Source organism: Boeremia exigua (assembly GCF_020726555.1).
Source record: "Boeremia exigua strain MPI-SDFR-AT-0100 chromosome Unknown C7974scaffold_2, whole genome shotgun sequence".
Taxonomy (NCBI): domain Eukaryota; kingdom Fungi; phylum Ascomycota; class Dothideomycetes; order Pleosporales; family Didymellaceae; genus Boeremia; species Boeremia exigua.
Window position 1 is genome coordinate 894,807 of NW_025763519.1, and position 26,715 is coordinate 921,521.

Sequence of the window (26,715 nt, forward strand, 5' to 3'; positions counted from 1 at the left end):
CGACGGGCAAATTTCGATATCGTTTTACACAGGACGCGAATATGGGACCGAATGTTATCGCGTGGTCACGTTCTCTAGCGCGGACCAAATATGCGCGTCTGAGTCACGCTCCCGCATACTTGCTTGACATATTTCCTAATCTGGAAGAAGCGCGAATACAGAGGGCGCATGCAGTAATTATATAGGCTGTTCCAATCGCCTCAAAGGTCAAGGCATCAATCTTCCGCAATCTAAGCCTTCATCAAAGCTGATCCAAGTGGTACGGCTTCACCGACATCCGTCTCCGGGAACTGCTACACAGCAGCCAGCGTTTCCACTGTAACGAGCATTTACCTATACATAAACATTGCAAAATGACCCAACCATCTGTCCACACAACGTTTGATACCTCACTCGTGGATCTCAACCCAAACATCTCCTTCTCGACTACCGAGTCTGACCCGTCGGACGCTGGCATGGCAGCAGCGACCTACAAGAATCAAATCACAGCACCAAGTCCATTGGCGCAAGACCTCAATCAAGATACGCCGCATGCATCCCAAGACATCCCCCGAGAGACATGTACACCGGTCCAACATATCAGTACCCAGGAAGCCTATGATCAGTGGGCCACAGTCTATGACACAGATGGGAACATGCTCCAATCGATTGACGACGACGAACTCAATACCCTGCTCCCTTCTCTCTTCGATCAAGTCGCCGCATCCTCTGGCACCAGCATTTCTGTCCTCGATCTTGGCTGCGGCACAGGCCGCAACACTGCACGTCTCTTCTCTCACTCGTGGCCAGCCGACAAGACCGTAACCGTCACGGGCTTGGACTTCAGCGCAGGCATGCTCGCCCTCGCCCGCTCGAAACTCTCTGCCCTCGCCCCTTCAAATAGCAACATAACCCTACGCCTCGAGCAATGCGACCCCTTCCCAGCTACCGTCTTTTCCCCTTCAAGTCTCGCACTCTCACCCCAGACTCTCGTTCTCTCAACACTAGTCCTCGAACACATTCCCCTCTCCACTTACTTCCTCACTCTCACATCCCTCCTTGCGCCCGCCGGCGTGGCGCTGCTAACAAACATGCACTCGGAAATGGGCAGTCGTTCGCAAGCTGGCTTCGTCAATGCACAGGGCGTCAAGGTCCGTGGCGAGAGCTACGTGTACACGCTTGCTGAGACGGTGCAGGCCGCGCAGGACAGTGGACTACAGATTGTGAGCGCGATGGAGAGGAGTGTAGAACAGTGCGATATCCAGAGCGGCGTCGTGGGCCACAGGGGCGGGAAGTGGATTGGGTGTAAAGTGTGGTATGGGATTGTGGTGCGGAAGCCGTGATAGGGTGTGAATCGTGAGAGCTGGTGCGAGTCATGCTTGGGACCAGGGCGTGGTTTGAAGGTTGCAGATCTGTCGATTGGGTGTGATGTATACATAGAAGCTGTCGTAATCGCTAAAACACAGAAGATTCATTGAGCAAATGCCCCCCAACACCACGCTTGATATGCACACTTGCAGGTTTAAGTCGATAGTATAGCACCATGTGTGCGTAGTCGTCTCCCATTCGTCCAATGCGTCCTCACAATTGCGCCGCGAACCCGACCCCTGTGCCTGCGAGACTGGCACGTCCAGCGCACCACTGCTTTCAGCGTCAATCATGTCGCCCGTGCAGCCTTGGTCCCAGCTAGAGGTCTCGCAATCTGCAGGGTGAGCGAGCCATGCACGCTGTCCAGAACTCGCGGAAGCCGGCCTCGAGTTCGAATGTGTACGTTCCCTGAGGCAGTACTCTGGGAAGTGTCCACTCTGAAGGCGCGGATGGCAGAATCTCGTTTCTCTCTTGCCTGTCCAGTGTCAATGATGAGCATCAATCTCAATTTGAGACTGCTATGCTCTCACGACTCTCCCAAAACACCCGCCAGTCCTCTCAACACATCGCCAATGCCGATGCCATCTGCGCCAGCTCTTTCCTTGACTTCTCGGTCGCGCTCCTCCAATCTTTTCGCTGCTGTGCCGAGGATACGGTCTGCGACGCGCTCTGCTGTGTTACGGTACTGCTCGATCTTATTTACGCCGTCTGCAAAGAGGTCGATGTTGGGTTCCAGCGATTGGCTTAACTTGTCGAGATGTGTTTGCAAAGCCGAAGGCGTTGTGAACGTGAATTTGAAGGCTGACGGTGGCTGTTCCTCGGAAGATGTGAACGGAAGTTGTAGTTGTGAGAGTATCGCAGCTTGCGCTGGATCGAGAAGCGAGGTGTCGATGTCAGCTAATGTGACTGCTGGCGCATTGGATGGGGGCGCTGCAGGAGCTGCCGGAAAAGACGGCTTCTCCAGGCTTTCCCAAGCAGCCATCTCTTCTTCAAGGCTATTCGATTGTCAGTGTGTTTCTATCGTCATTCCAATTAACGGTTGCTTACCGCCTGACCTCCTCCTCCAACTCCTGCAGTGTAATTATGTTCTTTTCGTTCACGGGGTTTGGCTTCTTGACGACTGGTGATGCTGCTGTCTCTTCTCTGCTGAACCAATCTGACAGCTCCGGCCGATTCGCGAAGTCGTCGATAAGTTCTTGTTGGATCGCTCGAGCAGCCATTATCGCATTGGTGTTCTTAACGTCGCCCGACGGCTTCTCTGGCAAGGCTTGGGACCCGCACCAGGTAAGCAGTTGCTTCATTCGGCGCGGCTCCGGTAAGCTTTGTTCGATGTACTTGTAGTAATCCGCAACCTCGATCGCTGAGTGTGGAAGAGCTAGGTGGTGATCAGTCGTGTCCTCGTGCTATACAAAAGACGCCTCAAAGTGTTTGGTACTCACCATTCGACATGCCGCTATCGATGAGCGAACTTGCTCTCCTGCCGCGTAACCCTGTACTGCTCCGCCTATGCCCATCCTTGTTGCCTTTGCGCATTTCCTTGTTTCGCGTAATCACCGGTGTGTCCGCGAAAGGAAGCATAATGCGCTTCGCATTAGGATCACGTTCCTTCGCAGCATTGACATCATCCTGGTTTGGAGTCTGCGCACCTGCAAACGCGTGTGCCGGTTGCTCTTCTGGTGCTGGTGTGACCTGCTTCTGCTTCTTCTTTTGCGGCTCAGAAGGCGCTCTCCTGCCGGTGCGCTTTGGTAGCAGAGGTTCCACGGATTTCGGCCGGATTTCCAGATTATTCTTGTCGCCAGAGATGCGCGCAGAGCGTCGTCGGTTTTGTGTGTCCGAGGATTCTGGGTCAGCAGTCGCGGCTGGCTTTTTCCGCCGTGTTGGTGCTTTCACAGGTGCAGGTTCAGGCGACGAGCGCAAGACCTCCTTCCGTCGCGTCGGTTTTGCTATCTTGGCCTCAGGTATGCTTTCTTGCAATGGCGCGGCTTGCGTCTTTGTGGTCTTTCGCGTCGTGCGCCGCGAAAACTGGAAGCCGTCGTCGTTCTCGTCGTAGGCAATCTTCGCAGCCTTCTTCGTTGTTGTGTTGGTGGTCGTGGCCTTCTTGCCAGCTCCGTTTGAGTCTGCCTTGACCCTCTTTGGCGCTGGCGCATCATCGTCGTCGAATGCTTGCTTCGCGCTTCGTCGTCGCGTACTAGGACGGTTTACGGCCATAGGTAGGGTAACAAGCGGGGAGCGCGCGAAAATGGTGGACATTGAGTCCGGTGCGGGTGAGGTGAATCGGTATTATGAGTGCGCAAGTAGCGTCAAAGCGCGTGCATGCGCACGAATCCGGACTCGGTCGAACAGGAGTAAAGGCGCGTCAGACGGTATGTTTCCGAGATCCGTATTAGCGGTCGTAAAGATTGGCGTTAATGCGAATATCCTCGAGCTACAGTGAAGGGTGCGATCAACGGGCGGGAGCAGGGTTGAGGGCGTGTGCATCGTCACTTCGTTCCCCTCGGACATTGCCAAGATGTAAACAAACTCTAGCGCCACACGTGACGAACTCCACACCGACAACTCGCAGGGCAAGCACGAGCTACATCTGCTGGCGAGTGATGCTGGTAAGTGGTGTATTTCATGTTGAGATGCCTCTTTAATCGGGCTCAATGGCAAAGCCGCTACAAAACGCCGCGGGAACGGCAGCCCTAACGGCCACCGTTCCATATGCAATTATCCACTTGTATGCTATCCAGACATGCTGCTTGCATCTGTTGAACATGCAGCTATAACAATGCTTCCCGTCTAAGTCATTCCAGCGCCAGGCATCGGCCCAGGGACGCCTGCAGGAGCCAGGCTGCCCTCAATACGACGCTTTGCATCCTGTTTCTCCTCGTGCGTTGGGTTGTTCTTGCGCATGTCAGGAACATGTGATGCCCGGTCGGGGCTGTGGCCAATGGACATGCCAACGCGAACCTGTTATCGTTAATGCCGTGCGTGTGAAGCTCATGGGTGTCACTTACGAGAGTCTCTAGTGCAGATCGCGAGTTGTCGGCAAGGTCGTCGTCATATCGCATCTGCCCAGGTTCAAAGAGCACTAACAATGTACTTCCACCGAATTTGAAGTAGCCCAACTCTTCTGCACGCTTGACAGTATCGCCCTTCTTGCGAGTGATGACTGTGCTACCAACCATCATCGCACCAATGCAAATGACCATGACGCGGCCGTGACGTTCAGAGTCGATGGGGCAAATGACGCGGACATTCTCGCCATATACATCGAGAGCTGAACGAATCGCCATTGGGTTGACTGTATAGTACTCTCCTTCAATCGTCTTAGGCTCGTCCATTACTCCGTCGACCGGGATATGGAAGCGGTGGTAGTCCTGTGGCGCGAGTCGGAAGATACCAAGCGAGCCACCATGGAAACGTGCGGCATCCTCGGGGTACGCGTCGCCAAGAAGACGCTCGACTGTGAACTCACGGCCCTTTACCCAAATGGACTGCGCCTGATCGATTGTGTTGAAGACAACACTGCGGCAATCAGCGGGCGAAACGATGACCCTTGGGTCCTCTGGAGCTGAGCAAGGACGCGCTCCTGGCTTTAGAGCTCGGTAGAAGAATTCATTGAAGTTCTTGAACTGTGAAATGGGGAGGAGCACCTCTCCCATATCGAGCTGATGGAACGCAATGAATGATTCGATCTCTTTTGCAGAAGCAGGATCGTCGTACTTTTTACCCTGCTTGATGCTCAGAGACTTGAGTAGTTTACGGATCCGCTTTTTCTCCATGTTGTTGGCCTTGAGACCCTTGTAGAGCATCCGGATACCAAGGCGAACGTACACACTCATACGTTCCTCGTTGATCTGACCAGTAAGACGATCTTGGACGAGGATGTTCGCAGAGTTGGCACCCAATTTGTAGCCACCATATGAAATCTTAGTGATCACCTTGGAGTACCACTTGCGCTGAGCTTGACTTGACGTGACGAAACCCGACATGACAATGTTGTTTACTTGCTTCCAGTCCTGGCTGGCACATGTCGCGATGTGAGTAATGATGTTAGCATCGGTTCTCTTGTTCAGCTTCGGTTGGTGGCAGATGGGGCATTCCCGAATTTCAATGACGTGCTCCTCACCGGTTTCATCGGCAAGATCGTCGGCGAGGAATTCACCCTCTTCGCCATCAACGCCCAGCGTGTTGGTCTCGAGAACAGGAATAGATGTTCTCGATGCGTTCTTGTTTATTGGGGTCAACTGACCGGATGCCGGTGTTTGCGTGCCCGGGGTGAATAAGGGTGCGTGCCCACTCTTTATAGACTCTAGCTGTTCAATCTTTTGTAGTTGATCCTCCAGGCAGATGACAGCCTCATCGAAAGTGAGCAATTCATCGCCATTGTGATTCGCCATGAACCGACTGAAGAAGCCGTCAATGGTCGAAGCATGCAGTGTGGAACCGAGTGTATCGAGCATGGTGGTCAACTCAATCTTGTCAATGAGACCACTTTCGTCGGCGTCGTACTGCTTAAGCATGGCTCTCCAGAACTGTTGTCGTAGGGCTCTGTAGGGGAGGTACTTGGCACGGATGTAGATTGTTGGAGTGTGCTTCGCCTCCCACCGCTCCTTGTTCTTCATCTCGAGTGGCAAAGTGTAGGTCTTCAGGTCCTGATCATCCACGGTCGATGGATCAACATTAATAGCGGGTACGGGTGCAAGGTTCCCATTGCTGTCGACAGCTGGGGCGCTGGTAGGCCCAGGTGGCAAGGATCCGTTCGAGTCCTTCGTTGAAAGCGAGCCGGCAGAATGCTCTTTCTTCAGAGACGGCCTGCCCATGCGAGAAAGGCTATGTGAAGATGACGAACGCGAAACAGGCAATCGGAATCGTGACCTCCTCCCGGTGTCAGGGAGGCCCGGGGAATCTGCAGGCTCTGGGAGCTTGTAAAGGCCAGTGTGCGGGTCTGCTTCGGGTGCGACAGAGAGAGCCTTCTCGAGAGGGAAATTGACCATGCCGACATAATCGTTTCCGGAAAACTTGTCCTTGTCAACGACTGTGAAGTTCACAGAGTAGTTGACCTCATGACGCAGGACCTGGAACACAAGTTTCTCCTCGTAGACTGGGTTTAGGTCGTGCCTCACGGTCCTTGTGCGGTAGGTCTTCTTGCCCAGGGATGTCACCACAAACGGATCCATGTCGAAAGATGTCCGTGTGACGTTCTTCTCGGGCGGCAGATCAGTGATGTTTGTCACTTCGAGGAACAAGACACCCGCGACCTCTGACTTGTCGGAGTATTCGTAGCCGCTGATCTGCTTGGCCTTCTTCCTGAGACGCGCCATCCTGAGCTTCTTGCGGCGCTTCTCCCGCTTCGCAGCCTTCTTCGACTCGTCGTTCGCTTCGTTCGAGCTCTCGCTCTCGTCGTCATCATCGAGGTCGGTACCCGCGCTGTCGGCGCGTAGCAAGCCACTCTCGTCAGACTCGTCAGGGCTGGGTGACTGGCCGGCGATTGCGAGGAACTTTTGCATGATCTGCTCGGGGACGGCAGTGGGGTTGCTCGTGTCGATGAGGGTGAATTGCACCTGGATGTCGCCGGAGACTTGCGACGACTTCTTTCCACCGCGGCGCGAAGTGAGGGGAAACCACTGCGGCTCGGCGACAGGCTGGCCATGCGCAAAGACGTCCTCGAGTATGACGTCAAACTCGCCCATGTAGTCCTTGCCAAAGCGGTCCTTGTCCCAGCACGTGGCCTCGAGCAGGAGGCTCTGCTCGCCCACGACGGGCATGTCGAGCGTTGTGTTCCATTCGGGGTTTAGGGTCTTGTTGATGGTCGGGGTGGCTTCCTTTGCATCACCGAGGGAGACGACGAGGTACTGCACAGCTGCCGTCAGCGCCGATGCGGCAGGAACACGGAAACTCGACGTGTGTGTGTGGTTCAGGGTGTAATAGTACTCACTGGGTCAGAGGTGCCATTGCGGTCCTTTGCAGCTAGATTCCTGCCCTGCGTCTGTCAGCGGATGCTCGTTCTCCCCCGCGGGGCACGGCAGCGCGCACCTTGAGCACGTTCGCCCGCAGCACAAGGCCGGGCTTGACGTCGCTCATGTTTCTTTTGGGGCTGCCTTGGCGGCTGGTCGCTGTGCTGTTGACGGAGGTGGTGCTGCTGTTCTGCTTGAGGCGTTGGGGCAGCGAGAGGCGAGACGTGAACGAGGGCCGGGCAGGCATCTTGGTTGACGTCGCCGCCGCTGGCTAACGCGTCGCCGCACTTCCGGGATTACGAGCAATGCCACAACAAGCGCAGTCGCACCTGCTCGTTGACGTAGCTGTGTGCGTCGGCAGCGCGCAATTGCCTTGGTACCGCCCGCTGCGACCTTGGAGCTCCAACCAGGCCGACCCCTTGGTGGTCGCTGTCGCAAGTCGTGTGTCAACCAATGGGGCCAAGATGCCCAAGGGAGCTTGTCGCGCGCCGTGGATTGGCGGACTGCAGCGTGGCTTGAGAGGATGCAAAGGAGAACGTGTGCGCGTGGGAATGTCGAATCGCACGCCGCAAAGGGGGGAGACAGCAGTAAATAGGAACAGGATAGCGAGTTCGGGCCAGGCCCAGCTCGGTATGTGTGCACGCGCAGCAGCTGAGCAACGGAGGCCCGCAGTTCATCAACGGCGCACGGGAGGGTGCGGCTGCTGGCTGGCTCGCTGATGCTTTGCTCTGTACGGGAGCCGCCAAAGGCCTACGATTTTCGGCACAGCGCGCAGGCCAGGTCCAAGTACGAAGCAGCCACCACTTACTGCCGTCGCACTGTGCGTGCGTATATTTAGTAGACGCCTGGCTGGCTGCCTGAGCGCCGCAAGGCTCTCATCTCCACCTGAAACTTGTCGCTGCGCGCATCCGTTCGTCTGAGCAGCCGGCCCCGAGCATAAGCAACCAAAAACTCTAATCTCTGTCTTTGTACGACCTCCACTTGGGTTGGGGCCAGGGAGATAGCCGTCAGCTTCCGTGCCACAATCCGCACCATCTCTGCGGTGTTGAGCCCGACGTAAATGCCTCACGTTAGCACAAGCTCGTGGAGTACTTTTATCCCACCATACAGAGCCATTGAACGTGTCTTTGCCAACCGCGGCTTAGGCGTCAGAAAACGGGTGTCTTTCTTTATCGAGCACTGGAGGGGTTGTCTGGCGCGGCTATCAGGCCTAGAGCTGCAAACGAGGTACTGGAGGCCATCTAGCCTCATGTATCCTACTGCATTTCTATCTGTACTGGAGTTAGATGGGCACCTTCCTCGTCTAGTCGAGAGCAATGAAAGGATTCGCTTGGTACACTACACCATCGCACATGATCGAGTCTGCCTTGATACGCCTTGGGTCGTAGAAGGCAAGATAGCCTACAGGACAGACATACTTCGTAAGCCGGCGATCACTGGGCGTTGTGTAACGTCACTCGATGTCTCAAACTCCAGCACCGTGCCTTCGCAGCCCCCGGCTCCGGATAACGTCCGCACGCAGATCTGCCAGGTCGCCAACCCAGGTCCCCGCTCTCGGGGACAATACTGACCCCACACTTCGGTGCACGCCATACTGTTAGAGCAATCGTAATCTCTGTGTGCGAGCAACGTCATGGGCTAGTTTCGAACAGCTGTCCGGACGAGGCGCGGGCCGTGGCTTCCTTAGCGGGTTCGCAACTCCATTTCAAATGCCGCGAGTCGGTGGTCATCATGTTGCATGACCGCAGCAGCGCAGCAATGCAGCAGTCGGGTCGGAAACTGAATGTGAGAATTACGTTCTCATTACGTGCATTGAACGTTGGCTGAACAAGACATGTGCAAATGGGTTGTCCAATGACTGACCATTATCACAACGAGGATAGGCTACTGAGTGTTTTGGCATTTCCGCTTATCTTCAGTTCGTTCAATAATTCCACCGCAACACCACGGCACAGCAACACATTTCAGACTAAGTGTGATGGCAACAGAGGATTGAGTGGTTTTACGAACATATTCTTGATACTCCAGGCACATTGTGAACCGTTTTGCAGTGCTGAGAGACCAGTCGAGAGAGTCTCGGTTGTCCCGTGAAGGATCACTTTAATAAGTTTACCCGCAAGAATGCCCCAGACAGTAGAAGTAGTCCTAGGGAAAATGCTCAACATAATCCCCGATACCTTGGTTCTCGCGCCGGTGTCGATCTGACCACCTCCCCGAGGGCGCTGTCCCAAGAAGGACGCCTCTCCTCAATCTACTTCGTACTACTAATCGTACAACTAGAATGCATTACGCATTGGTCGGCCCTGAAAAATTGCGCGTCATTCGAAATGGTTATTGCGTCTAGGATCTGGTGCCGAGTAACCTCGTCGAAAAAGGAAGCCCTGCAATTTGTCTTCCATCCTTGCAAGCTATCTGGGATCAGTAATGAAGTTACACGCGAAAGGACGAACTCACAAAACCTGGCTTCACCGCACCATCTCTGACCCAAAAGCCGTAACTTCCCATCATGTTCGCCATCATGATGTCAGTAGACAGTCGGTCACCAACGATAGCAATCTGATCAGGCCTCGTGACACCGGAATCTGGATGCGCTCGAAAGTAGGCCATGACTTCGTCTTTGCAGCCGGGCTTCTTGGTCGAATGCTGAAGGACTGTGACACCAGTGTTGGCCTCTAGGACTGCTGCTTGCTTAAGACCTGGGTCTGAGCTGGTGCCGGCCGTATTGGAAACAATGAGAAGCTTTGATCCAGGGTACGCTTCGCGGAGGCGTTGAAAGTGGTCCTACGGTAGATTAGATTTAGGTTCGAAACATCAAGCGCTTGTACACCGGCGCTGAACGATGAATCATATATATGTCATATCGACGGGAATCCTATCAAGAGTGACCTCAACGGTAGGATACGTCTTACGTGTGGAGGGATGCAGTGACAGGTCTGGAGAGATAGTGAAGTGGTAGAATCTCGGCCTACCTTGTAAGGTTTATGAACTTCATCAGTATGGGGGATAGCAAAGCAGTTGTCTTTGTCAAGAACTACCGCCTGGATCTCGACCTCGTTCTCTCCATCTTTACCTGTCTTCTTTGGAAACGCCTTCGTTAGGGGTATTGGCAGATGGTTGAATGTCGATATCGTCTGCTGTGGAAGACAGAGTGTCGGGTCTCTCAGCAGTCGAAAGACGTTCAGTGTCCCAGAAATGTTCATCATTAAGTACGGCTGTTGTGGACGGAGGTTGCGAAAGGCGGAGGATTACATAAGGCAGACGCGCTAGTGGATTAGCCAAGCGCGAGTATAGCTAGGTGTGCGACCGCAACTTTCGAGAGCATCGCATCAACGTTAAGAAACCGCACACTCACGTCCGCTTCCTCGACGTGTACCGTAAATACGAGCTGTGTCAAGCCCTACGATTCGAGCTTCAGCGCCTATCGAAAGTCGCTGCAACCGCCGACGCGCCTGCCGAAATCTGCACGAGATCATTTGAACGCTACCCTCTCGACCTCGACCACGCACACGACCTGCGAAACCGTACGAATCAATAATCAAACGCGCAAATCAACCCGTCAACATGACGAGCACAATTGGTATCCCGATCAAGCTTCTCAACGAAGCCGCTGTATGTTGCGCGCTATAAGCGAAACTTGCGCTGACGACTCCCAGGGACACATCGTCACGCTCGAAATCACTTCTGGCGAGGTCTACCGTGGCAAGCTCATCGAAGGTACGCCTTTGCAGCACCCACGCTATTGACAGGTCAGAGCTAACAGCCATCAGCCGAAGACAACATGAACGTGCAGTTGAAGGATATCACTGTGACCGCGCGCGATGGCCGTGTGTCGCATCTTGAGCAGGTCTACATCAGAGGCAGTCATGTCCGATACTTCATCGTTCCGGATATGCTGAGGTAAGGAAGCTTATATGCAAGTTTTCAACAAGGCGCTAACCATCCCACAGAAACGCACCTATGTTCCGATCAAGAGGAACACGAGGCCGTGGTGTTGGTCTGGCTCGCGGTCGCGCTACAGTCATCAGGGCGAGGGCCAGCGGAGGCCGAGGTGGACGACCTTGAAAGGGTCGGAATGTTAAGGATGCTGAATAGAGGAAAAGCCTAGACAGAACATACCCCGCGCGGAGAGCATGCGTAAGGAAGATCATGATAGGTATGAGATCTGCTCTACCTGATCAGGAAATGCGCTGAATCAACAAGTAGCAAGTCCTACGGCAATGTCGGACCAGTTGAAGAATCATATATTGGCTATGATACGATCGAGGTTGCGAGATTCGTGTAATTGCTGTCAGCGCTTCCGTGAGACTGATCCTAAGAAGCTGTATTCTCCTGTAGCCACAATCGACAGTGTTCTTAAAGATGCGCAGTTTCACACATGATAGTGGGGCACCGAGACCTCCGAACTCCGCATTGGAGCGTCCTGACCATACCTTGCACGACGCGCCATGGATATCAAGAACCCACGGCGCATACTTGCAGTAGGTGCGCCAGGGTCTGGAGTGCTCGGCATCCTTAAAGGTATGCTGATTAGTGTGCTGGAAGAAGCTGGCAACTGATAATTTCCCCAGACCTCACAGGCTCCGCGCCAGAATCCACCACCTTCGAAGGCAAAGAGACCACCGCAGGCCTGTCACACGAATGGCGCCTCGAGACGAAATACTACACAGCCACCCTGCCAATATGGCTTGATGAGATCACAGACGTCCCCGAATGGCGTACCGAGTTCACAAAACCCGAAGCTCGCGAAGTGGTCACCGTGCTTGGAGGGTGGATCTACTGCTTCAAGAAGCCGGTGGAGGCTAAAGATCTCGATGTAATAAGAGATACAATGCAAGCGATATCCGATGTGATTGAGCGCGCATGCGGCTATGCAGGCGAAACAGTCTGTCTTGCTGTTGCAATGCCACAGTCCACTACCCCCTACCTGGAAAAGCCCAGCGACGAATGGGAGGAGCTGTGCATGGAACACGGCTTCGAGTACGTTGATTCGGAGGCAAAAGGCAAGAACGATTTTGGTGAAGCGACTGGCCTACAAAGGATCAGGGAAGCGCTTGAGGCTGGTGAATGGGAAAGTAGCGCTGACCTAGATGAGGAGGTCGAAGGGTTCGAGGGTAGTTTCGCGGCTGAAGAGGCTGAGATGAATACAGAGCTTTTTGGTATGAAGGATGCACTACATGGCGACGACAGCGAGGGTGAGCTTGATGACAAAGATGTGGAAGAGTTGGAGACCATGATGAGGAAGATGGTGGCCATCAAAGGTATGTGTATTCTTCAACAGTCTGATCGAGGCAATTGGTACTAACTGGCGTAGAAATGGGCGAAGGTATGCCAGAAGCTGAGCGCAAACGCTTCGCTGCAAAAGCAGTCAACGACATAATGAAGGAGCTATGAGACATCCACCACCGCTTCCATGCAATTACTCCTGAACCATAACATCCAACTATCAACGCCCCTGTTTGCTAGGAGGAGGCTAGTATATGCCATCACAGCCATCTCGCTGTCCGATTGCGATGTTCTCCCGTCAGCCATATCACTGTGGTAAGACCTTCAAAGACAACTCGAGCGCTTCAAGATGCCTACTAGACGACGCTTGTGCGGATGACCGTCAGATGCTGGGCAAAGCTGGGCGTGACAGCTAGCATTGACGATGTTTTGGAATTGTTAAGGAGATATTGTAGAAGCTATATTACCCAACAAAATTCTAGCCTCTATCGGGACAGTCCAATGGTACTGTGCTTCAAAAGTCCAAAGATGATGTGAGGCAGAGGCGATGCCTGAACGAGCTTAGGCTGTCCGGAAGACCGTCGGCCATCCCAAACCACTGACGATCGGTCCTGCACCCCACACTCACTATTACTATTTTGTATGGATGGAGCAGAGAAAGGCCAGGGACTCACTTTCTGTGCGTCTCTTGATCTTTTCTTGAAATTTCTTGATGGCTGATAAGAAAACAGTGTGACCGATGCCGTCACAAGAAATTGAAGGTCAGTGCCACTTGTGCCTTGAAATGTGACCCGATGGAGGCTAATGACTCTACAGTGCTCCAAAGAGCAGCCGACTTGTAGGATATGTGCACAGAGCGGTGCGAAATGCCACTACAGCGGAAAAATAATCAGATCGCCGCTCACAAGAGCGTACGCATTACTTCTGATTACCCTCACGCCATCTGCTGATTGAATGACAGCTACCTCACGAGTGTTGAGAGAAAACTTCAGGGACTTGAGGCCGTTGTATCGCAGCTACTCCCTGGAGTCAACATTGACGACTTGGTCAAGTCACCAGACCTGGCACAAGCTTCTGTTCTTGCCCCGGGGCCACCTACGCCTGATGTCTTGCGCCCTGCTTTGATGTCCAGTCCCCACAGTGAACCAAGTCCGGCTGCATCAAACGATCCAGTTATCCCAGAGGCTGTACCGAACAATGCAGATGGTTTCAATTGGCAAGAGGAGGATGCTAACGTTGATCGTCTCACCGATGGCATGGCCGCTCTCTCTGTTGAGCCCACTGGTGTCGGCTATTTAGGTAATGTTGTCTTCGACTTCTACCACCTGCGATACTAAAGACTCTGTAGGATCAACCTCAGGTGTTGTTTTCCTGCGATGTTTACTTGACTGGGCTGGCTTTCTGCACCAGTCTCAGGCACAACCCCAAGAGCGCCATGCCGAACGCTCTACACTTCTCACCAGTGTACTGGCATCTGCGCAGGTCTCTCATGCTGCATTGACAACTCAAATTGCATCAACGTTGATCGATGCGTACTTTCAGGAGTACCATTGCGTCTATCCTTTTGTACACGAGGCAACGTTCCGAGCACAGTACCACGAGATTGTGCCGCGCCCAGCCAAACGGTCCTGGGACATGTTGTATCATGCAATCTTGGCATTAGGAGCGTGGTGTCTTAATAAAGACCAAGTGGGACTGGAAGACTACCTATATCGCCGTGCCCTCACTTTAGGACAACACGAGTCGGTTTTTGAGACGGCCAATATGACATCGATCCAAGCATTGATCTTATTGAGTAACTTGAGCCAGAAACGTAATGCCCCAAACACAGGATGGAACCTCCTCGGGCTTGCAGTACGTAATGCTCTGAGTGTCGCTCTGCATAGGGAGCTACCTCACTGGAACATTAGCCTCATGGAACGGGAGAACCGCCGCAGAGTCTGGTGGGGGCTATACATCTTCGATAGTGGTGCTTCGACAACTTTCGGAAGAGCGATCATGCTTCCTGATCAGGACTCCATGAACGTGCATGCCGTTCTCAACGTCAGCGATGAAGTATGTATAGAATTGTCGCTTTTATTGTCCAATACTAATCATGTCAAGGCACTTACACCACAGACAACAGAGCTCCCGATTGAATCGACAGAGCCTACGCTTTACTCCGCATTGAAGGCACAAAGCGATCTGCACATGCACACTAATCACATCTCGAACCGGCTACTCGCTGATCCCGGTCTTTCTGCGGAAGCAGCACTCTCCATCAGTGCTTCCATGGACGTATGGTCTCATATTTTGCCCGCCTATTTCCAGTTAGATCATCAGTCCCCCTGTCAGCATCGATGGTACACGTTTGCAAAATCGCGTCTGTGGTGGAGATTCTGGAATCTCAAGATTATCGTCTTCCGCCACATCCTGCTTCGTCGCGCCATCTCCGAGAGAGGTCAAATTCCTGATCCAGTAGCTCAGGTCAATCAGGAAGAATGTACGCGGCTGTGCATAGATGCTGCAAACGCCACAGTGACATCCATACACCAGTACGCTGTACAGGGACTAACGCGATTAGAAGGCTGGTATGCCACGTAAGTGCAAGTGTCTGAATTCTGCCCAGTGCTCTATTAACGCATAAGTATAGCTATTTCCTCTTCCACGCAGCGCTGGTGATGAGCTTGTGCATCATCAGTTTCCCGCAATCTTCAGAACTGCAAGTCTGGCACCAAGCAGTTCGTTTAGCAAGAAGCACGTTTCGAGATCATCTTGTTGAGGACTCTCTTTCCGCTCGCTGCGTCACCATCCTTGATCAGGTCGTTACAATCGATGACATCGACTCGGGCATCTTCCAGGACGTTCCTCAATTAGATCGCGATGCCTTGAGCAACTTTCCTTGGTCGGTCGAGTCGAACGAGCTCTTCAACTCCTTTGACTGGGATTTGACTTCCAATGGCTTCTGATCTTGAAGATCCGACCCAAAAAAAAAATACCTTCAGTTGAGAATAGTAACATCGGGTTCAATCAGAAGCGACCGTATCATCTCCCCATTCGGTATATCGTTCCTCTCTGCTCGTCGAACGGCTGCTTCGTACGAAGTCTCAATACCAGCAGCAAGATGACGTGCTGCTAAACGATTTTTCACTGTCTCTGGAGGGACGTCCACGAACCACCTAGAGTTTGTTAGTCCACAGCTACCCTTTGGAGTTCCTTATACCAAACACATACTTTTCGTCGCAAAGGCCAGTGATCTCATTCCAAGGCTTCTGGTTCAAAAGCGTGTAATTGCCTTCGACAATGATAACTCGGCTTCGTGACGAGATGGCGATGTCATTCTCTACCGGGTCTTGGACCGCATGGTCGAAGCTGGGCGCATACACAGGTTGCTCTGGCTCATCGCCTGTAGTGACAGGTGATGTTCTCAGCATCTTGACCAGACTTATGAAGGATCTTGCATCAAACGTGAACGGAGCACCGCGCCGCTGGAAGGCATTCTCTGGATCTTGAAACGCGGATAGGACCTTCTTCGTATAATGGAAGCCGTCCTGGGGTACATATCAATATGCGCCTTCTCGATGTAATACACTTGAAGCTCACCATCGGTACAATTGTCACATCATTGACACCTCGTCTGACAAGTTCCTGCAGCAACGCATACGATACAGTCGACTTTCCGGAACCAGGAACACCTGCAAGAGCAACTAGGATCCGCTGGCGAGGGTTGAGAGCTTGGCGCTGAAGAAGCCTTTCGATACGACTAACTAGATCGAGTGTAGGTCCGGTAAGGCTTCCCGAATCCAAGCTTTGCGTCATCTTGAAGGGGGAAGTGAGAGATGAGGAGGTGGGCAATTCGAATGCAGGAAACGGGGTCGGATATGTCAGTCGGGGATGAATACAGTACTGCTTCAAGCTCTTGTTTGAGCGACAAAACGCCGACTCGTGGGGTTCGGACTTCTGTCGTCCACCTGTAACTTCGTCAACGCCCCATCTTTCTCCACGCACTAACGTAACAATCGGGCAAAGATCAGCTTACTTCGCGGGGAAGACTAGCACTGTTTCTTGGACCGATGCAGACAACAAAATCTGTGTCATTTCATTGCGCCGGACCACTGTGGTCCGGATGCTCTGAATCGCGACTTCATGCGTGACAGTGCAGTATACAGCCGGACGTACATAAGAGCTCTCTTCTCCACGTCTGGGGAAGCATCAGATCGTTACTCCACAAGTTCAGCAAGTGTCTCCACAAAACATGTCGAACGAGCTTCACCTTGAAGGCGCTGGCCACGATGCATCCCCACAGAAAAAGGGAGTGTATAAGGAGCTGCGCGCAAACCCATACCTGCTAGGGTTGTCGACAGTGAGTGAGCCGTCCGTATGTTCGGAGAGTATTACTAACCATGTGCAAAGTTTGCATCACTTGGAGGTTTCCTCTTCGGTTACGATCAGGGCGTGGTGTCAGGAGTTCTGACGATGGAGAGCTTTGCTGCATCCTTCCCTCGGGTTGCGCTCGACAGTAGTTTCAAAGGCTGGTTTGTGTCTACGCTGCTGCTGCTAGCCTGGGCTGGCTCTTTGATCAATGGCCCTGTTGCCGACAAGTTTGGTCGCAAAGGCTCGATTATTATCGCTGTTGTTATATTCGTTATAGGCGCCGTACTCCAGGCTGCCGCAATGAATATTGCCACAGCTTTTGCTGGTATGCCAACTGATAATCAATCTTCTAGCCATCATTGCTGACTAGGCCCAGGGCGAGGTATTGCGGGATTTGCTGTCGGCATGTTGACTATGATTGTACCCGTAAGTGCTAGCATGCCCATGTTCATGGTCCAAATGCTTACAATCGTACAGATGTACATGTCTGAAGTGTCAACCGCTGGCGTCAGAGGAACGCTCGTGGTGCTTCAGCAACTCTCAATCACCCTCGGTATCCTTGTCAGCTACTGGCTCGAGTTCGGCACGCAATACATCGGCGGTACTCGGTGCGCACCCGATATTCCATACACTGGCGGTACTGCATCGGCACGAACCTTTGATCCTCGCGCCGACGTTGGTCCCAACGGCTGCACCGGTCAGTCAGATGCAGCATGGCGTGTGCCTTTTGCTCTGCAAATCATCCCAGCTCTTGTCCTTGGGATCGGTATGTTTTTCTTCCCGGAAAGCCCAAGGTTCTACTGCATGCGCGACAACGATTCGGCTGGAATTGCTGCTCTAGCTCGTGTTCGTCAAGCCAACCCCGATGATGAAGCACTGCAGAAAGAGTACCTCTCAGTCAAAGCTGAGGTCATGTTCGAGCAGTCGTACAATCGCGAGAAGTTCCCCGGCAAATCTGGCGTGTCACTCTATCTCGCCGGCTACAGCACGCTCTTCTCCACGTGGCCATCATTCAAGCGCACAGCAATCGGGTGCTGTGTTATGTTCTTCCAACAATTCATTGGCTGCAATGGTGAGCCCCTAGAAAGATTGTATCAAAGGCAGAAGCTAACCCCTGATTTACAGCAATCATCTACTACGCCCCGACCATCTTTGGCCAACTAGGGCTCACTGGTAAGACTGGTGGCCTTTTAGCAACCGGAGTCTATGGTAAATCTCTACTCCCTTACGTGTGAATGCAAACAATACTAACAGATTAACGTTAAGGTATCGTGAACACGCTGTCCACACTCCCTGCGCTCTTCCTCATTGACAAAGTTGGACGTAAGCCCCTTCTTCTCTGCGGTGCTGCAGGAACTTTCATCTCGCTTGTCGTTGTGGGTGGAGTCATCGGCGGATACGGAGATACCCTCAAAGATCACCCAGCAGCAGGTTGGACAGGTATCGCGTTCGTCTACATCTACGATGTCAACTTCTCATACTCTTGGGCGCCCATCGGCTGGGTTCTGCCTTCCGAGATCTACAATCTCGGCAACAGATCGAAGGCCATGTCGCTCACTACATCGTCGACATGGGCCTCGAACTTTGTTATCGGTCTAATCACGTCCGTACTCCCATAATACATGCTGAAGATATGCTGACGAACACAGACCTGACATGATTGAGTCGATTGGCTATGGCACCTACCTCTTCTTCGCGGCATTTGCGCTGATTGCGTTTGCCTTTACCTGGTTTATCATTCCAGAAACGAAGGGTAAATCCCTTGAGGAGATGGATGCTGTATTTGGAGATACCACTGCGCACGAGGAGAAGACCAGGCTGTATACTATTGCAGCCAGTCTCGGAATTGAGGAGGCGGCAGCTGCGGTCGACGACGAGAAGCTGGAGAAGGCAGTCCAGTTGGAGAGCACGAAGATGTGAAGGGATCACATAGGTCCCGAGTAGTGACACGTCCAACCAGCTGCTTGGCACTTTTGTAGGATCCAACCCATCTTCTTCCCAGCCAATAAGCTGCAGGAATACGACTGAATACCTTCTTCAAAGCGTGTCCATGCCAACGAGAAAGCGCCTCCTTGTTTAATGCTGCATTCGTTTGATTTTATGTTGAGCTGTTCTGTGATGCCGCTGATAATTTTTGTTCCGGTTGCAGCCATCTCTCGCTCTAAAATACTCTCGAATTTCACGATTGCGCCGAAACTCTTTGAACTCGGGACCTGTCGATCTTTGCCGCTACGACTGTCATTCAATGTTACATGCGGGCTGCTGCAGGCGTTTGCTGCTGTGGCTGGCATGCGTGTGATCGTGCCCCGCTCGTTCCTCGAATCGCGCAACAGGGCCCGCTGTGACCTGGCACGCAGACGTGGCGCAGGCATGGAATCTTGGGCAGCTCCGCGCTTGGTGTCCAACGCTTCGCACGGTGGAGCGACACGCGGTCCCCGGCTAGCCAATCAAAGCGCGATGTGACGAGGCGAGAGGGCGGTGCTGATGCTGATGGAGGGGCTGAGGGGCTGTGTTGTGGTGGGCCATGCTGTCATCTCCAGCTCCAGCTTGCCTGCCTTATACTCCCTGAGGCAAGGCTCACCAGCTGTATTACCCGCCAACTCCTCCTCCCCTTTCAGATCCACAGTTGCATCCTCTCTAGAGCTCCAACACGATAATTGACAGCTTGAACATCAAAAACTACGCACAATATGGGTTGTGAGTGTGCGCCAAAGCTTCTTCGCTTGAAGCCCAACGATGACGACTGCGGGGCATGGAGGGGCTGACGCAGCTACAGTGGCATCAAAGATGGCGGCTGCGAATGCAGCAGCAGGATACCCTCCCCAGGGCGCTCCCCAAGGCGGCGCTCCGCCGCAAGGCGGACCCGGTGGCTATGTAAGTTGAGCAGCGAAAAGTTGTTTGCGAGTACCGCTAATTTGATAGCCCGGACAACAGCAGTACCAAGCGTATCCAGGTGCCGCCCCTCCCGGCCAGGTAAGCTCTTCTTTCCACTCCGTTTTCGCTTGCTTTGCATCGTCATCATCCTTCATCACGCGCGCCACATCACCCTAGGCTTCCGTAAGCTTTTTGTTATTCCCCACCTTGTTTTTTGGCCTCTCTGGACCAACCCCGCTGCCTGAAAAGCAACCGCCTGGACACCACACCGGTCTGTAGCCACAACCTTCAGCCACAACATCATGCCGCTCTCCGGGAAGATAGCATCGTCCTCAGGCAACTACAACGCCTATCAGCCACAACAATACCCAGGGCAAGCACCTGCTCCTTATGGTCAGGGCGCGCAGCAGCCTGGACAACCACCACTACCTTTGCGACCCGGATCGCAAGCTCCGCCGCAGTCACCTTATGCACAACCGCCTATTCCTGCCCCATATGGCACACCCTCATCTCCATATCCTCAAGGACAAGCAGGATATAGCAGACCGCCTCCACCACCGCCTGGTCAGCCACCTCAGTCTCCTGGGTTTCCACAGTCACCCATGTCTCCCTCATATCCGGGTCAAGCACCACAACAGAATCGATGGAGTCAGCCGCCACCTCCCCAACAATTTGGTCAACAACCACCACCCCAGCAGTACGGTCAGCAGCCATATCAACAACAGCAGCAGCAAGGCCAGTGGGGTCAACCTCAACAGCCCCAGTACGGCCAGCCTCCCCAGCAATATGGACAACAACCCTACGGCCAATATGTTCGTAACCCCACACGTGATTTCTTGCTTGATTTAAAGGACACCATTCGACGATGCAAAGCAAGCTTGCAGTGACAAACCATGTATTGAGCACTCGCTGACTTTTGATAGGGACCTCCTCAAGGTCAACAGTATGGCGGCCCACCACCACCTCAAGGAGGCTTCGGTGGACCCCAAGGCGGTGCTCCTCCGCTGCAGCAGGTGCAAGGTAGCCCCGCTGAAGTCCAGGCCTACAAGCAGCTGCTCCAAGACTGCATCAATGAGAAGGGGCTCCAGACATTCTATCCCCAGGGCTCACCAGTTGTCGACCAAATTGCCCAGCAGGCGGCCGGCAAGATCAACCAGATCATCCAGCGCTGGCGCATACAGAAGGAGATTGCCAACGATATCGTGAAGTTGGCCCTCTACGACATCGTCCTGTACATTGACGACAGTGGATCCATGCAGTTCGAGGAGGAAGGCTCGCGTATCAAGGACTTGCGCCTCATCTTGGAGCGCGTTTCCTTCGCTGCCACCCTCTTTGATGCTGACGGTATCTCACTCCGCTTCATGAACACCGACCTTTCTAGTGCGCGCAATCAGCGGGGCGGTCCCCTTCAAGATGGCGTTGCCACCGAGGCTCAGATCGAACAGATCATGTCTGGTGTCCAATTCAAGGGGCTCACCCCAATGGGTACTTCGCTCCGCAAGAAGGTCATTGATGAGATAGTGCTCAACAAGGCTCAGCAAGGCCAGCTCAGGAAGCCCGTTCTTGTTATTGCCATCACAGACGGACAGCCTGCTGGTGAGCCGCAGAATGCCGTATTCGATACCATCAGATACGCGTTCGACACCCTGCAACAGAGGTTCCCGCAGTATGGCCGTGGCGGTGTCGCTTTTGAGTTCGCTCAGGTCGGCAACGACGAGATGGCGAAGAAGTTCCTCGGAAAGCTCGACGAAGACCCGCAGATTGGACCCATGGTCGACTGCACATCCAGTATGTTTGACTTGACAAAGCCATTTACCTTCAGTGCTAACCTATGCTTTAGACTACGAGAACGAGCAAGAGGAGATGTCTCGCGCCAACCCTCCCGTCGACCTCACACCCGACCTATGGATTATCAAGCTCCTCCTCGGTGCCATCGACCGCTCTTACGACTCCAAGGACGAGAAGACCAACCCCGCCCCCGGCAACTTCGGTGGTGCTCCCGGCGGCTACGGCGGCCCACCCCAGGGTGGCCAGTACGGCGCTCCCCCACCGGGCCAGTACGGCGCGCCCCCGGGCCAGCAGCAGTACGGCCAGCCGCCCCAGGGAGGCCAGTACGGACAGCCCCCGCAGCAAGGCTACGGCCAGCAGCCCGGCGGGTATCCGCCGCAAGGTCAGCAGCAGCAGCGCCCGCCGCAAGGCGGTCCTGGAGGCTACCCCGGACAGCAGCAGTACGGCGCGCCTCATGGCTACCCTGGCGGTCCCGGCCGTTAAATATTGCTTCTCAGGACAAGATGATATGCGTTTCATGGTGACTTGGCTTGGTATCCTTACTGTGTAATTTGGGATTGGGTTTTCCTACTTGGGGGTTTGGATAGCCAGACTGAATGGTCTAATTTGGGCGATATCTGGTAGTCTGAGGAATGAAAGAATGATCAAGGTCACTAGCCAGCTCACCGTGAGCTTTCTGCAGCTAAATTTTGCACATGCTAACTGTGTCAACATTCCGTTGGACACTCTGCCATCAAAGCCAAGTAGACTTGAATCACTGCCGACTGTGCGTGTTACGATTGTTTGTTGTTTTCAATTTAGCTATGATTGAAACTGACTGAACTATGCTTTGTTTGCTGTGTTACTGCAAATAATCTTGGGTATTCAGAGATGCCGTGTTCCCAAATATCGTGACTCATGAAGCATGTCTGCGTAAACCATTAAGTCGTTGGCGTTCGTAGCGACTCCACGCGTCGTCTTCGCCCATGCGTTCGCGCTACAGCTGTCTAGTGCGCCAATTCAGACTTGCGCCATGATGCTTTGCAACCCGACACCGTCTTCCAAGTTGTCATCTTCATAACCCATCGCTCTGGTCCGGATACGGATGGCTGTCTTTGAAGCAGGGGTGACAACTACTTCCTCCGAGAGCGCCATCCCTCCTTCAGCTGCTACCTCGCTGCTCTCTGAGACGCAGGAATAGACCGAGAAGTCAGAGTCTGACGAGCGGCTACCCTCTCCCTCGTTGTTAGGTGGGCACGACGATACCACTTGCTGGGTTGCAGCTCGGGGAATGTCAACGTCTTCAAAGCCTCCCACGTATGTGCCGTTTCGGACCTCATTTCGCTCTTTCTGACGCCTGACTCGACGCAATGCGCCGATGTCGAAGTCGCCAACTGCTCGTGTAGCTCCTGAATCGCGAACTGTGCCTGTGCGCGGGACAGGAAGTGTGATCATGGATCCAGATGAACTCGAGTCTCTACCTGGATGGAAGATCGTTTGCATGGCGGTCTTCAGACCCTGGCGCGATAGCAGTTGGGGCATCCTTGACAAGTCACGCGCTATCTCGCCGGAGGATCTGTGGCCGATATTGTAGAATCTGCGGCGAGGTCTGCGAAGAGCGCGGAGCTCATCGACATCGGTCTGTGAGGTCTTGAATGTCAGCTCGCTCGAGTCGGAGGCGGTAGAAGCTGTGTGCGGCGCATCGGTGGAGGCAGCAAACGTAATGGTGGTGCGAGCTGTGAGCGGCGATTCTTCATAACCAACTTGAGTCGATAGAGACGTCTGAGAACCCTTGATGGAGCGCAAAATTTCTGCAGATTTGGTAGGTAGGTGCTTCGCTTCGTCTCTCGAGAGAGGAGGAAAGTCAGCTGACACCACAGCTTCGAAGGAGATGTAAACACGATCGCGGTAGTAAGGACGACAAGTGTGGCATGCTCTGAACGCGCAAGCAACCGACTGTATCGCGTTAGTTTCGATCCTGGGGTCTATTTAATGAAGATACTGACGGGATCTTTGGCTCTACTGTTCATGGCGCCATCATTGTTTGAGGGTGTCGAGGCAAACGCTGTAAGTCTGGCGACAACATCGTTAATTTGGCTGCCTTGGACGGAGTCTTCAATGATCTGTCGTAGGTCTTGCTTCTGTGACTTGAGTAGCTCAAGCTGTGCGGTAGTGTAGTAACCTTGCTCTGCGGTGCGAATCACACTTTCGCTCAGGCCAATGTCCTCCAACTCCAATCTTAGAGCCGACTTTGTGTCGCCGTCCTCCGATTCCTCCAGAAAGTTGTGCAGTGAGAGAGAGCTGCAGTCCTGGCGGCACTCGTACAGAAAGCCTATCGATGGCTCTCGCCCACAAACGTAGCACTGTTGGTCTCGTCCATAGATACGATCCATGTTGACATGGGTGCAGTTGGGCATTCGCCCGCGCTTCGGCGTCGTGCGCTTAGTCTTGTTAACGGGGACGAGTAGTTAATGGCTTTCAGATCTACCTTTGTGCTCATCGTCATGGCGGGACGGGGGGAGGTGAAAAAGACCGGAGGTCCAAAAGGTGGAAGAGCTGTGGTGAGACTTCCACGGGCAGACGCTGAACGGACGCGCCTTCTACGGTTTAGTGTACGCATTAGACGATCGCAGCGTAGGTGAAGGTGACAATCAGAAGCAAACGACGAGGAACTGGAGAAAGGGGACCCTGCAGGCGCTTGGCATGAGACGATAACGTACCAAACAGAGATGAATGAAATGCTAATGCTCGTGTGCTTCTACGTGTCCGCCTGATGCTGCAGTCCGCAAAGCCATAGGTCGCTCTTGCTGTCCGCAACGCCAAGAAGGATCAATACGCGTGAAGTGACTTTCGAAATCATATCGACAGAAAAATGTCGGAAAAACGACGCGTGCAAGACATGAGAAATGCGAGAGTGTCTGCAGCAGACGAGGCGGCGTGAGTATTGAAGTTCAACAGCAGGAACATGCGGTTCGGTCTGCTGAGATGGCTGGTGTAGTACAAACCGTCGATCGGGCGCAAACCCAATCTACTCCCTACCGTGGCGTGTCAACGATGATGGCATAGCGGTGCGTGCCTCATGGTCGAACAATCCCTAGCTAACATCATTGGGTTGTTCTGCGAGGCAGGTACGCGGTCCATGATGCTCTGGAGTATTTCGCGGACAGGCAGTCAGCTTTGCAGGTCATGGAGCGGATGTTACACGCGAAGATAAAGAGCGGATACAGGAGCAGGTAAGTATGACTGAGAGGAGATGGTTGATAGTCTGGAACCGTTATCCAAAAGGACTCTAAGCACCCGAGTGTCGCGACTATTTGTACTGCAGGCTTCCACATCACATCCTCGACACTCTGGCGAGCACGAAGACTTTGCTGATGCCGGTTCTCTTGCGACTCGTCCTCTCGAGGCGTGCCTGATGTGGTACTGAAAGCATGGATTTCCGCCCGTGTCGCACGCAGCGTGTATCCACCCGCTCGGCGGCTGCCGACGCTGCGAGCAACCACTATCGCTCGGCCGGGCAGCACATTATCGCTCGCTGCTGCATCTGCGCTGAAGCTTGCGTTGCTGCACTGACTGTGAGCGTCTGGGGTCTGCGAGTCCCTGCAAACGCGAAGTAACGTGAGCGAATCACCACAACCAAGGACCGAGGTCTGCTGTTTCGCTGACTGCCGGAATCTCCGCCGTCAGATCTGGCAGGAGCGGGCGCACGCTAGCGCCAGTCGGGACGGCAATCCGACCGAGAGGGCTGGGACGACAGCGACTGTAAACAACGCAGGTTGACGTGCCCCCGTCTCCCCAGATCCACCCCCAACCGCCGGCCTCCCCTCCAGACACGCGCATCTCCATCCGGCGCCGTCGCATACCAGCCAGACGCCATGTCGGTCAAGTTCGAGAAGGAGACAACCAAGACGACGGCCGCCGTCGCCGACGCCGTGAGCGGCAAGGGTAAAGACGACATCCTGCACAATGTCGGCGAGGCCCTGACCAAGGGTGCCGGCCCCAACGGATACCTTGCAGTGAGTATCGCGCAATTGGGAGGCGCTGGGCTGCACACTGACATGCGGCGCAGGCGTATCTCAAGCAGCTGCAGAGCAACCCGCTGCGCACTAAGATGCTCACCTCGGGCACGCTGTCGGGCCTGCAGGAGTTCCTCGCGTCGTGGATCGCCCACGACAGGAGCAAGAGCGGCCACTATTTCACCTCGCGCGTGCCCAAGATGGCCATCTACGGTGCGCTGGTAGCCGCGCCTCTCGGGCACGTCCTCATCAGCATGCTGCAGAAGCTGTTCCAGGGCCGCACAAGCGTCAAGGCCAAGATCCTGCAGATTCTCTTCAGCAACCTGATTGTAAGCGCCGAGTTTGTAAGCGCCCGTCCGTCGTGCTGACGCCTTTAGATCTCGCCCATCCAGAACAGCGTCTACCTGACGTCCATGGCGCTCATTGCCGGCGCCCGCACATTCCACCAGGTCCGCGCAACCGTCAAGGCCGGGTTCATGCCCGTCATGAAGGTCAGCTGGATCGTCTCCCCCATCTCGCTGGCGTTTGCCCAGCAGTTCCTGCCCGAAACCACGTGGGTGCCGTTCTTCAACATCGTTGGTTTTGTCATCGGTACATACATCAATGCGCACACTAAGAAGAAGAGGCTCGCGGCTCTGAGGCGGAAGCACTACGGCGACGGCGGTGGCAGTGGCAGGAGCCAAGTAGGCGGCAGGCCCGGCGACGAGTACAGCCGCGACCCCCGTGACTCCCGTGATCCCCGCGACCCCCCGCGTTACTAGACGGCGGAAGCTCCACCATGCACCACCACAGCGTAATGTAAATCGCACTGGATCCGGGCTGCTCAGGCTTCTGGCACTTGGCGGATTCTTCTGTACCGTGCGCTTTGGGCTACGATTCTGTATATCCCTCATGTTTCTTGTTTGATGATTTGATGGTCGGTAGCGCTGCCATTTGGTCATGCCAATCTATGTTCTGATATCCCTCTGCACGTCGTCCCGACCCGCCTTGATCCGCAATGTGGGCCTATGAATCTGTTTAGTGATCTGATGCTTGTCCAGATTGAGCTTGAGCTGGGTGCTGCAGGATTAGCATCCAATGCAGGTTGCACGAAGCAGTCATCCGGTGCGGAGAAGACGCTCTTTGTGGCATGTCGTCGAGCAATTGCCTGGTGCAGTCGACAGGCTCGAGCAAGCCGTTGGGAGCAACATTGA

General features: G+C 54.0%; 12 protein-coding genes across 12 annotated transcripts; 7 read left to right on the forward strand and 5 right to left on the reverse strand.

Moving 5' to 3' along the window:
• Positions 1-111: 111 nt before the first annotated feature.
• On the forward strand, positions 112-1,532 carry C7974DRAFT_98624 (S-adenosyl-L-methionine-dependent methyltransferase). Its single transcript, XM_046147664.1, has one exon. It carries the CDS (start codon positions 354-356, stop codon positions 1,320-1,322), a length of 969 nt encoding a protein of 322 aa, XP_046001273.1. The 5' UTR covers positions 112-353; the 3' UTR covers positions 1,323-1,532.
• C7974DRAFT_350684 (Mis12-Mtw1 protein family-domain-containing protein) lies at positions 1,405-3,933 on the reverse strand. The gene is made up of 3 exons (XM_046139468.1): positions 2,787-3,933; positions 2,395-2,722; positions 1,405-2,342 (listed from the first exon to the last, which is right to left on the reverse strand). The coding sequence occupies exons 1-3, from the start codon at positions 3,595-3,597 to the stop codon at positions 1,874-1,876; spliced, it is 1,608 nt and encodes a 535-aa protein (XP_046001274.1). The 5' UTR covers positions 3,598-3,933; the 3' UTR covers positions 1,405-1,873.
• A 7-nt stretch (positions 3,934-3,940) lies between these two features.
• Positions 3,941-8,005, reverse strand: C7974DRAFT_385164 (phosphatidylserine decarboxylase-domain-containing protein; the record flags this gene model as incomplete). Its single annotated transcript, XM_046140925.1, has 4 exons — positions 7,369-8,005; positions 7,271-7,315; positions 4,347-7,187; positions 3,941-4,299 (listed from the first exon to the last, which is right to left on the reverse strand). Coding segments are annotated over exons 1-4 (3,220 nt in total), but the record flags the coding sequence as incomplete, so codon positions are not given.
• Positions 8,006-9,493: 1,488 nt separating this feature from the next.
• Positions 9,494-10,547, reverse strand: C7974DRAFT_98648 (mitochondrial PGP phosphatase). Its single transcript, XM_046147665.1, has 3 exons — positions 10,259-10,547; positions 9,744-10,070; positions 9,494-9,697 (listed from the first exon to the last, which is right to left on the reverse strand). The coding sequence occupies exons 1-3, from the start codon at positions 10,490-10,492 to the stop codon at positions 9,608-9,610; spliced, it is 651 nt and encodes a 216-aa protein (XP_046001276.1). The 5' UTR covers positions 10,493-10,547; the 3' UTR covers positions 9,494-9,607.
• A 47-nt stretch (positions 10,548-10,594) lies between these two features.
• C7974DRAFT_98742 (small nuclear ribonucleoprotein Sm D3) lies at positions 10,595-11,713 on the forward strand. The gene is made up of 5 exons (XM_046147666.1): positions 10,595-10,898; positions 10,943-11,003; positions 11,057-11,186; positions 11,237-11,442; positions 11,497-11,713. Exons 1-4 carry the CDS (start codon positions 10,851-10,853, stop codon positions 11,349-11,351), a joined length of 354 nt encoding a protein of 117 aa, XP_046001277.1. The 5' UTR covers positions 10,595-10,850; the 3' UTR covers positions 11,352-11,442; positions 11,497-11,713.
• Positions 11,714-11,734: 21 nt separating this feature from the next.
• On the forward strand, positions 11,735-12,680 carry C7974DRAFT_408851 (uncharacterized protein; the record flags this gene model as incomplete). Its single annotated transcript, XM_046143355.1, has 3 exons — positions 11,735-11,807; positions 11,858-12,547; positions 12,601-12,680. 3 exons carry the CDS (start codon positions 11,735-11,737, stop codon positions 12,678-12,680), a joined length of 843 nt encoding a protein of 280 aa, XP_046001278.1.
• Positions 12,681-13,316: 636 nt separating this feature from the next.
• On the forward strand, positions 13,317-15,460 carry C7974DRAFT_430777 (fungal-specific transcription factor domain-containing protein; the record flags this gene model as incomplete). Its single annotated transcript, XM_046144726.1, has 5 exons — positions 13,317-13,423; positions 13,474-13,811; positions 13,861-14,567; positions 14,616-15,091; positions 15,145-15,460. The coding sequence occupies 5 exons, from the start codon at positions 13,317-13,319 to the stop codon at positions 15,458-15,460; spliced, it is 1,944 nt and encodes a 647-aa protein (XP_046001279.1).
• Positions 15,461-15,476: 16 nt separating this feature from the next.
• C7974DRAFT_98783 (P-loop containing nucleoside triphosphate hydrolase protein) lies at positions 15,477-16,472 on the reverse strand. Its single transcript, XM_046147668.1, has 3 exons — positions 16,095-16,472; positions 15,726-16,042; positions 15,477-15,670 (listed from the first exon to the last, which is right to left on the reverse strand). The coding sequence occupies exons 1-3, from the start codon at positions 16,308-16,310 to the stop codon at positions 15,493-15,495; spliced, it is 711 nt and encodes a 236-aa protein (XP_046001280.1). The 5' UTR covers positions 16,311-16,472; the 3' UTR covers positions 15,477-15,492.
• A 56-nt stretch (positions 16,473-16,528) lies between these two features.
• C7974DRAFT_98772 (general substrate transporter) lies at positions 16,529-18,949 on the forward strand. The gene is made up of 7 exons (XM_046147667.1): positions 16,529-16,854; positions 16,905-17,190; positions 17,242-17,291; positions 17,343-17,937; positions 17,991-18,074; positions 18,132-18,468; positions 18,515-18,949. Exons 1-7 carry the CDS (start codon positions 16,747-16,749, stop codon positions 18,783-18,785), a joined length of 1,731 nt encoding a protein of 576 aa, XP_046001281.1. The 5' UTR covers positions 16,529-16,746; the 3' UTR covers positions 18,786-18,949.
• A 900-nt stretch (positions 18,950-19,849) lies between these two features.
• C7974DRAFT_98861 (uncharacterized protein) lies at positions 19,850-22,315 on the forward strand. The gene is made up of 3 exons (XM_046147669.1): positions 19,850-20,611; positions 20,663-21,527; positions 21,580-22,315. The coding sequence occupies exons 1-3, from the start codon at positions 20,042-20,044 to the stop codon at positions 22,008-22,010; spliced, it is 1,866 nt and encodes a 621-aa protein (XP_046001282.1). The 5' UTR covers positions 19,850-20,041; the 3' UTR covers positions 22,011-22,315.
• A 211-nt stretch (positions 22,316-22,526) lies between these two features.
• On the reverse strand, positions 22,527-23,923 carry C7974DRAFT_430781 (uncharacterized protein; the record flags this gene model as incomplete). Its single annotated transcript, XM_046144727.1, has 2 exons — positions 22,527-23,462; positions 23,513-23,923. The coding sequence occupies 2 exons, from the start codon at positions 23,921-23,923 to the stop codon at positions 22,527-22,529; spliced, it is 1,347 nt and encodes a 448-aa protein (XP_046001283.1).
• A 1,352-nt stretch (positions 23,924-25,275) lies between these two features.
• On the forward strand, positions 25,276-26,501 carry C7974DRAFT_350707 (uncharacterized protein). Its single transcript, XM_046139469.1, has 3 exons — positions 25,276-25,522; positions 25,576-25,851; positions 25,900-26,501. The coding sequence occupies exons 1-3, from the start codon at positions 25,382-25,384 to the stop codon at positions 26,281-26,283; spliced, it is 801 nt and encodes a 266-aa protein (XP_046001284.1). The 5' UTR covers positions 25,276-25,381; the 3' UTR covers positions 26,284-26,501.
• Positions 26,502-26,715: the final 214 nt, after the last annotated feature.

Coding starts and splice junctions, on each gene's coding strand:
- C7974DRAFT_98624 (XM_046147664.1), top strand. CDS start 354: ATGACCCAACCATCTGTCCACACAACGTTTGATACCTCACTCGTGGAT.
- C7974DRAFT_350684 (XM_046139468.1), bottom strand. CDS start 3,597: ATGTCCACCATTTTCGCGCGCTCCCCGCTTGTTACCCTACCTATGGCC. Junction 2,723..2,786: donor CGATAGCGGCATGTCGAATG/GTGAGTACCAAA, acceptor ATCACCACCTAG/CTCTTCCACACTCAGCGATC. Junction 2,343..2,394: donor TTGGAGGAGGAGGTCAGGCG/GTAAGCAACCGT, acceptor ACAATCGAATAG/CCTTGAAGAAGAGATGGCTG.
- C7974DRAFT_98648 (XM_046147665.1), bottom strand. CDS start 10,492: ATGATGAACATTTCTGGGACACTGAACGTCTTTCGACTGCTGAGAGAC. Junction 10,071..10,258: donor AAGTTCATAAACCTTACAAG/GTAGGCCGAGAT, acceptor AATCTACCGTAG/GACCACTTTCAACGCCTCCG. Junction 9,698..9,743: donor GTGCGGTGAAGCCAGGTTTT/GTGAGTTCGTCC, acceptor GATCCCAGATAG/CTTGCAAGGATGGAAGACAA.
- C7974DRAFT_98742 (XM_046147666.1), top strand. CDS start 10,851: ATGACGAGCACAATTGGTATCCCGATCAAGCTTCTCAACGAAGCCGCT. Junction 11,004..11,056: donor CCGTGGCAAGCTCATCGAAG/GTACGCCTTTGC, acceptor AACAGCCATCAG/CCGAAGACAACATGAACGTG. Junction 11,187..11,236: donor ATCGTTCCGGATATGCTGAG/GTAAGGAAGCTT, acceptor ACCATCCCACAG/AAACGCACCTATGTTCCGAT.
- C7974DRAFT_98783 (XM_046147668.1), bottom strand. CDS start 16,310: ATGACGCAAAGCTTGGATTCGGGAAGCCTTACCGGACCTACACTCGAT. Junction 16,043..16,094: donor ATGTGACAATTGTACCGATG/GTGAGCTTCAAG, acceptor TATGTACCCCAG/GACGGCTTCCATTATACGAA. Junction 15,671..15,725: donor ACTGGCCTTTGCGACGAAAA/GTATGTGTTTGG, acceptor AACAAACTCTAG/GTGGTTCGTGGACGTCCCTC.
- C7974DRAFT_98772 (XM_046147667.1), top strand. CDS start 16,747: ATGTCGAACGAGCTTCACCTTGAAGGCGCTGGCCACGATGCATCCCCA. Junction 18,075..18,131: donor TTTAGCAACCGGAGTCTATG/GTAAATCTCTAC, acceptor ATTAACGTTAAG/GTATCGTGAACACGCTGTCC. Junction 18,469..18,514: donor TTTGTTATCGGTCTAATCAC/GTCCGTACTCCC, acceptor TGACGAACACAG/ACCTGACATGATTGAGTCGA.
- C7974DRAFT_98861 (XM_046147669.1), top strand. CDS start 20,042: ATGCCGCTCTCCGGGAAGATAGCATCGTCCTCAGGCAACTACAACGCC. Junction 20,612..20,662: donor ACACCATTCGACGATGCAAA/GCAAGCTTGCAG, acceptor GACTTTTGATAG/GGACCTCCTCAAGGTCAACA. Junction 21,528..21,579: donor CATGGTCGACTGCACATCCA/GTATGTTTGACT, acceptor CCTATGCTTTAG/ACTACGAGAACGAGCAAGAG.
- C7974DRAFT_350707 (XM_046139469.1), top strand. CDS start 25,382: ATGTCGGTCAAGTTCGAGAAGGAGACAACCAAGACGACGGCCGCCGTC. Junction 25,523..25,575: donor GCCCCAACGGATACCTTGCA/GTGAGTATCGCG, acceptor CATGCGGCGCAG/GCGTATCTCAAGCAGCTGCA. Junction 25,852..25,899: donor TTCTCTTCAGCAACCTGATT/GTAAGCGCCGAG, acceptor TGACGCCTTTAG/ATCTCGCCCATCCAGAACAG.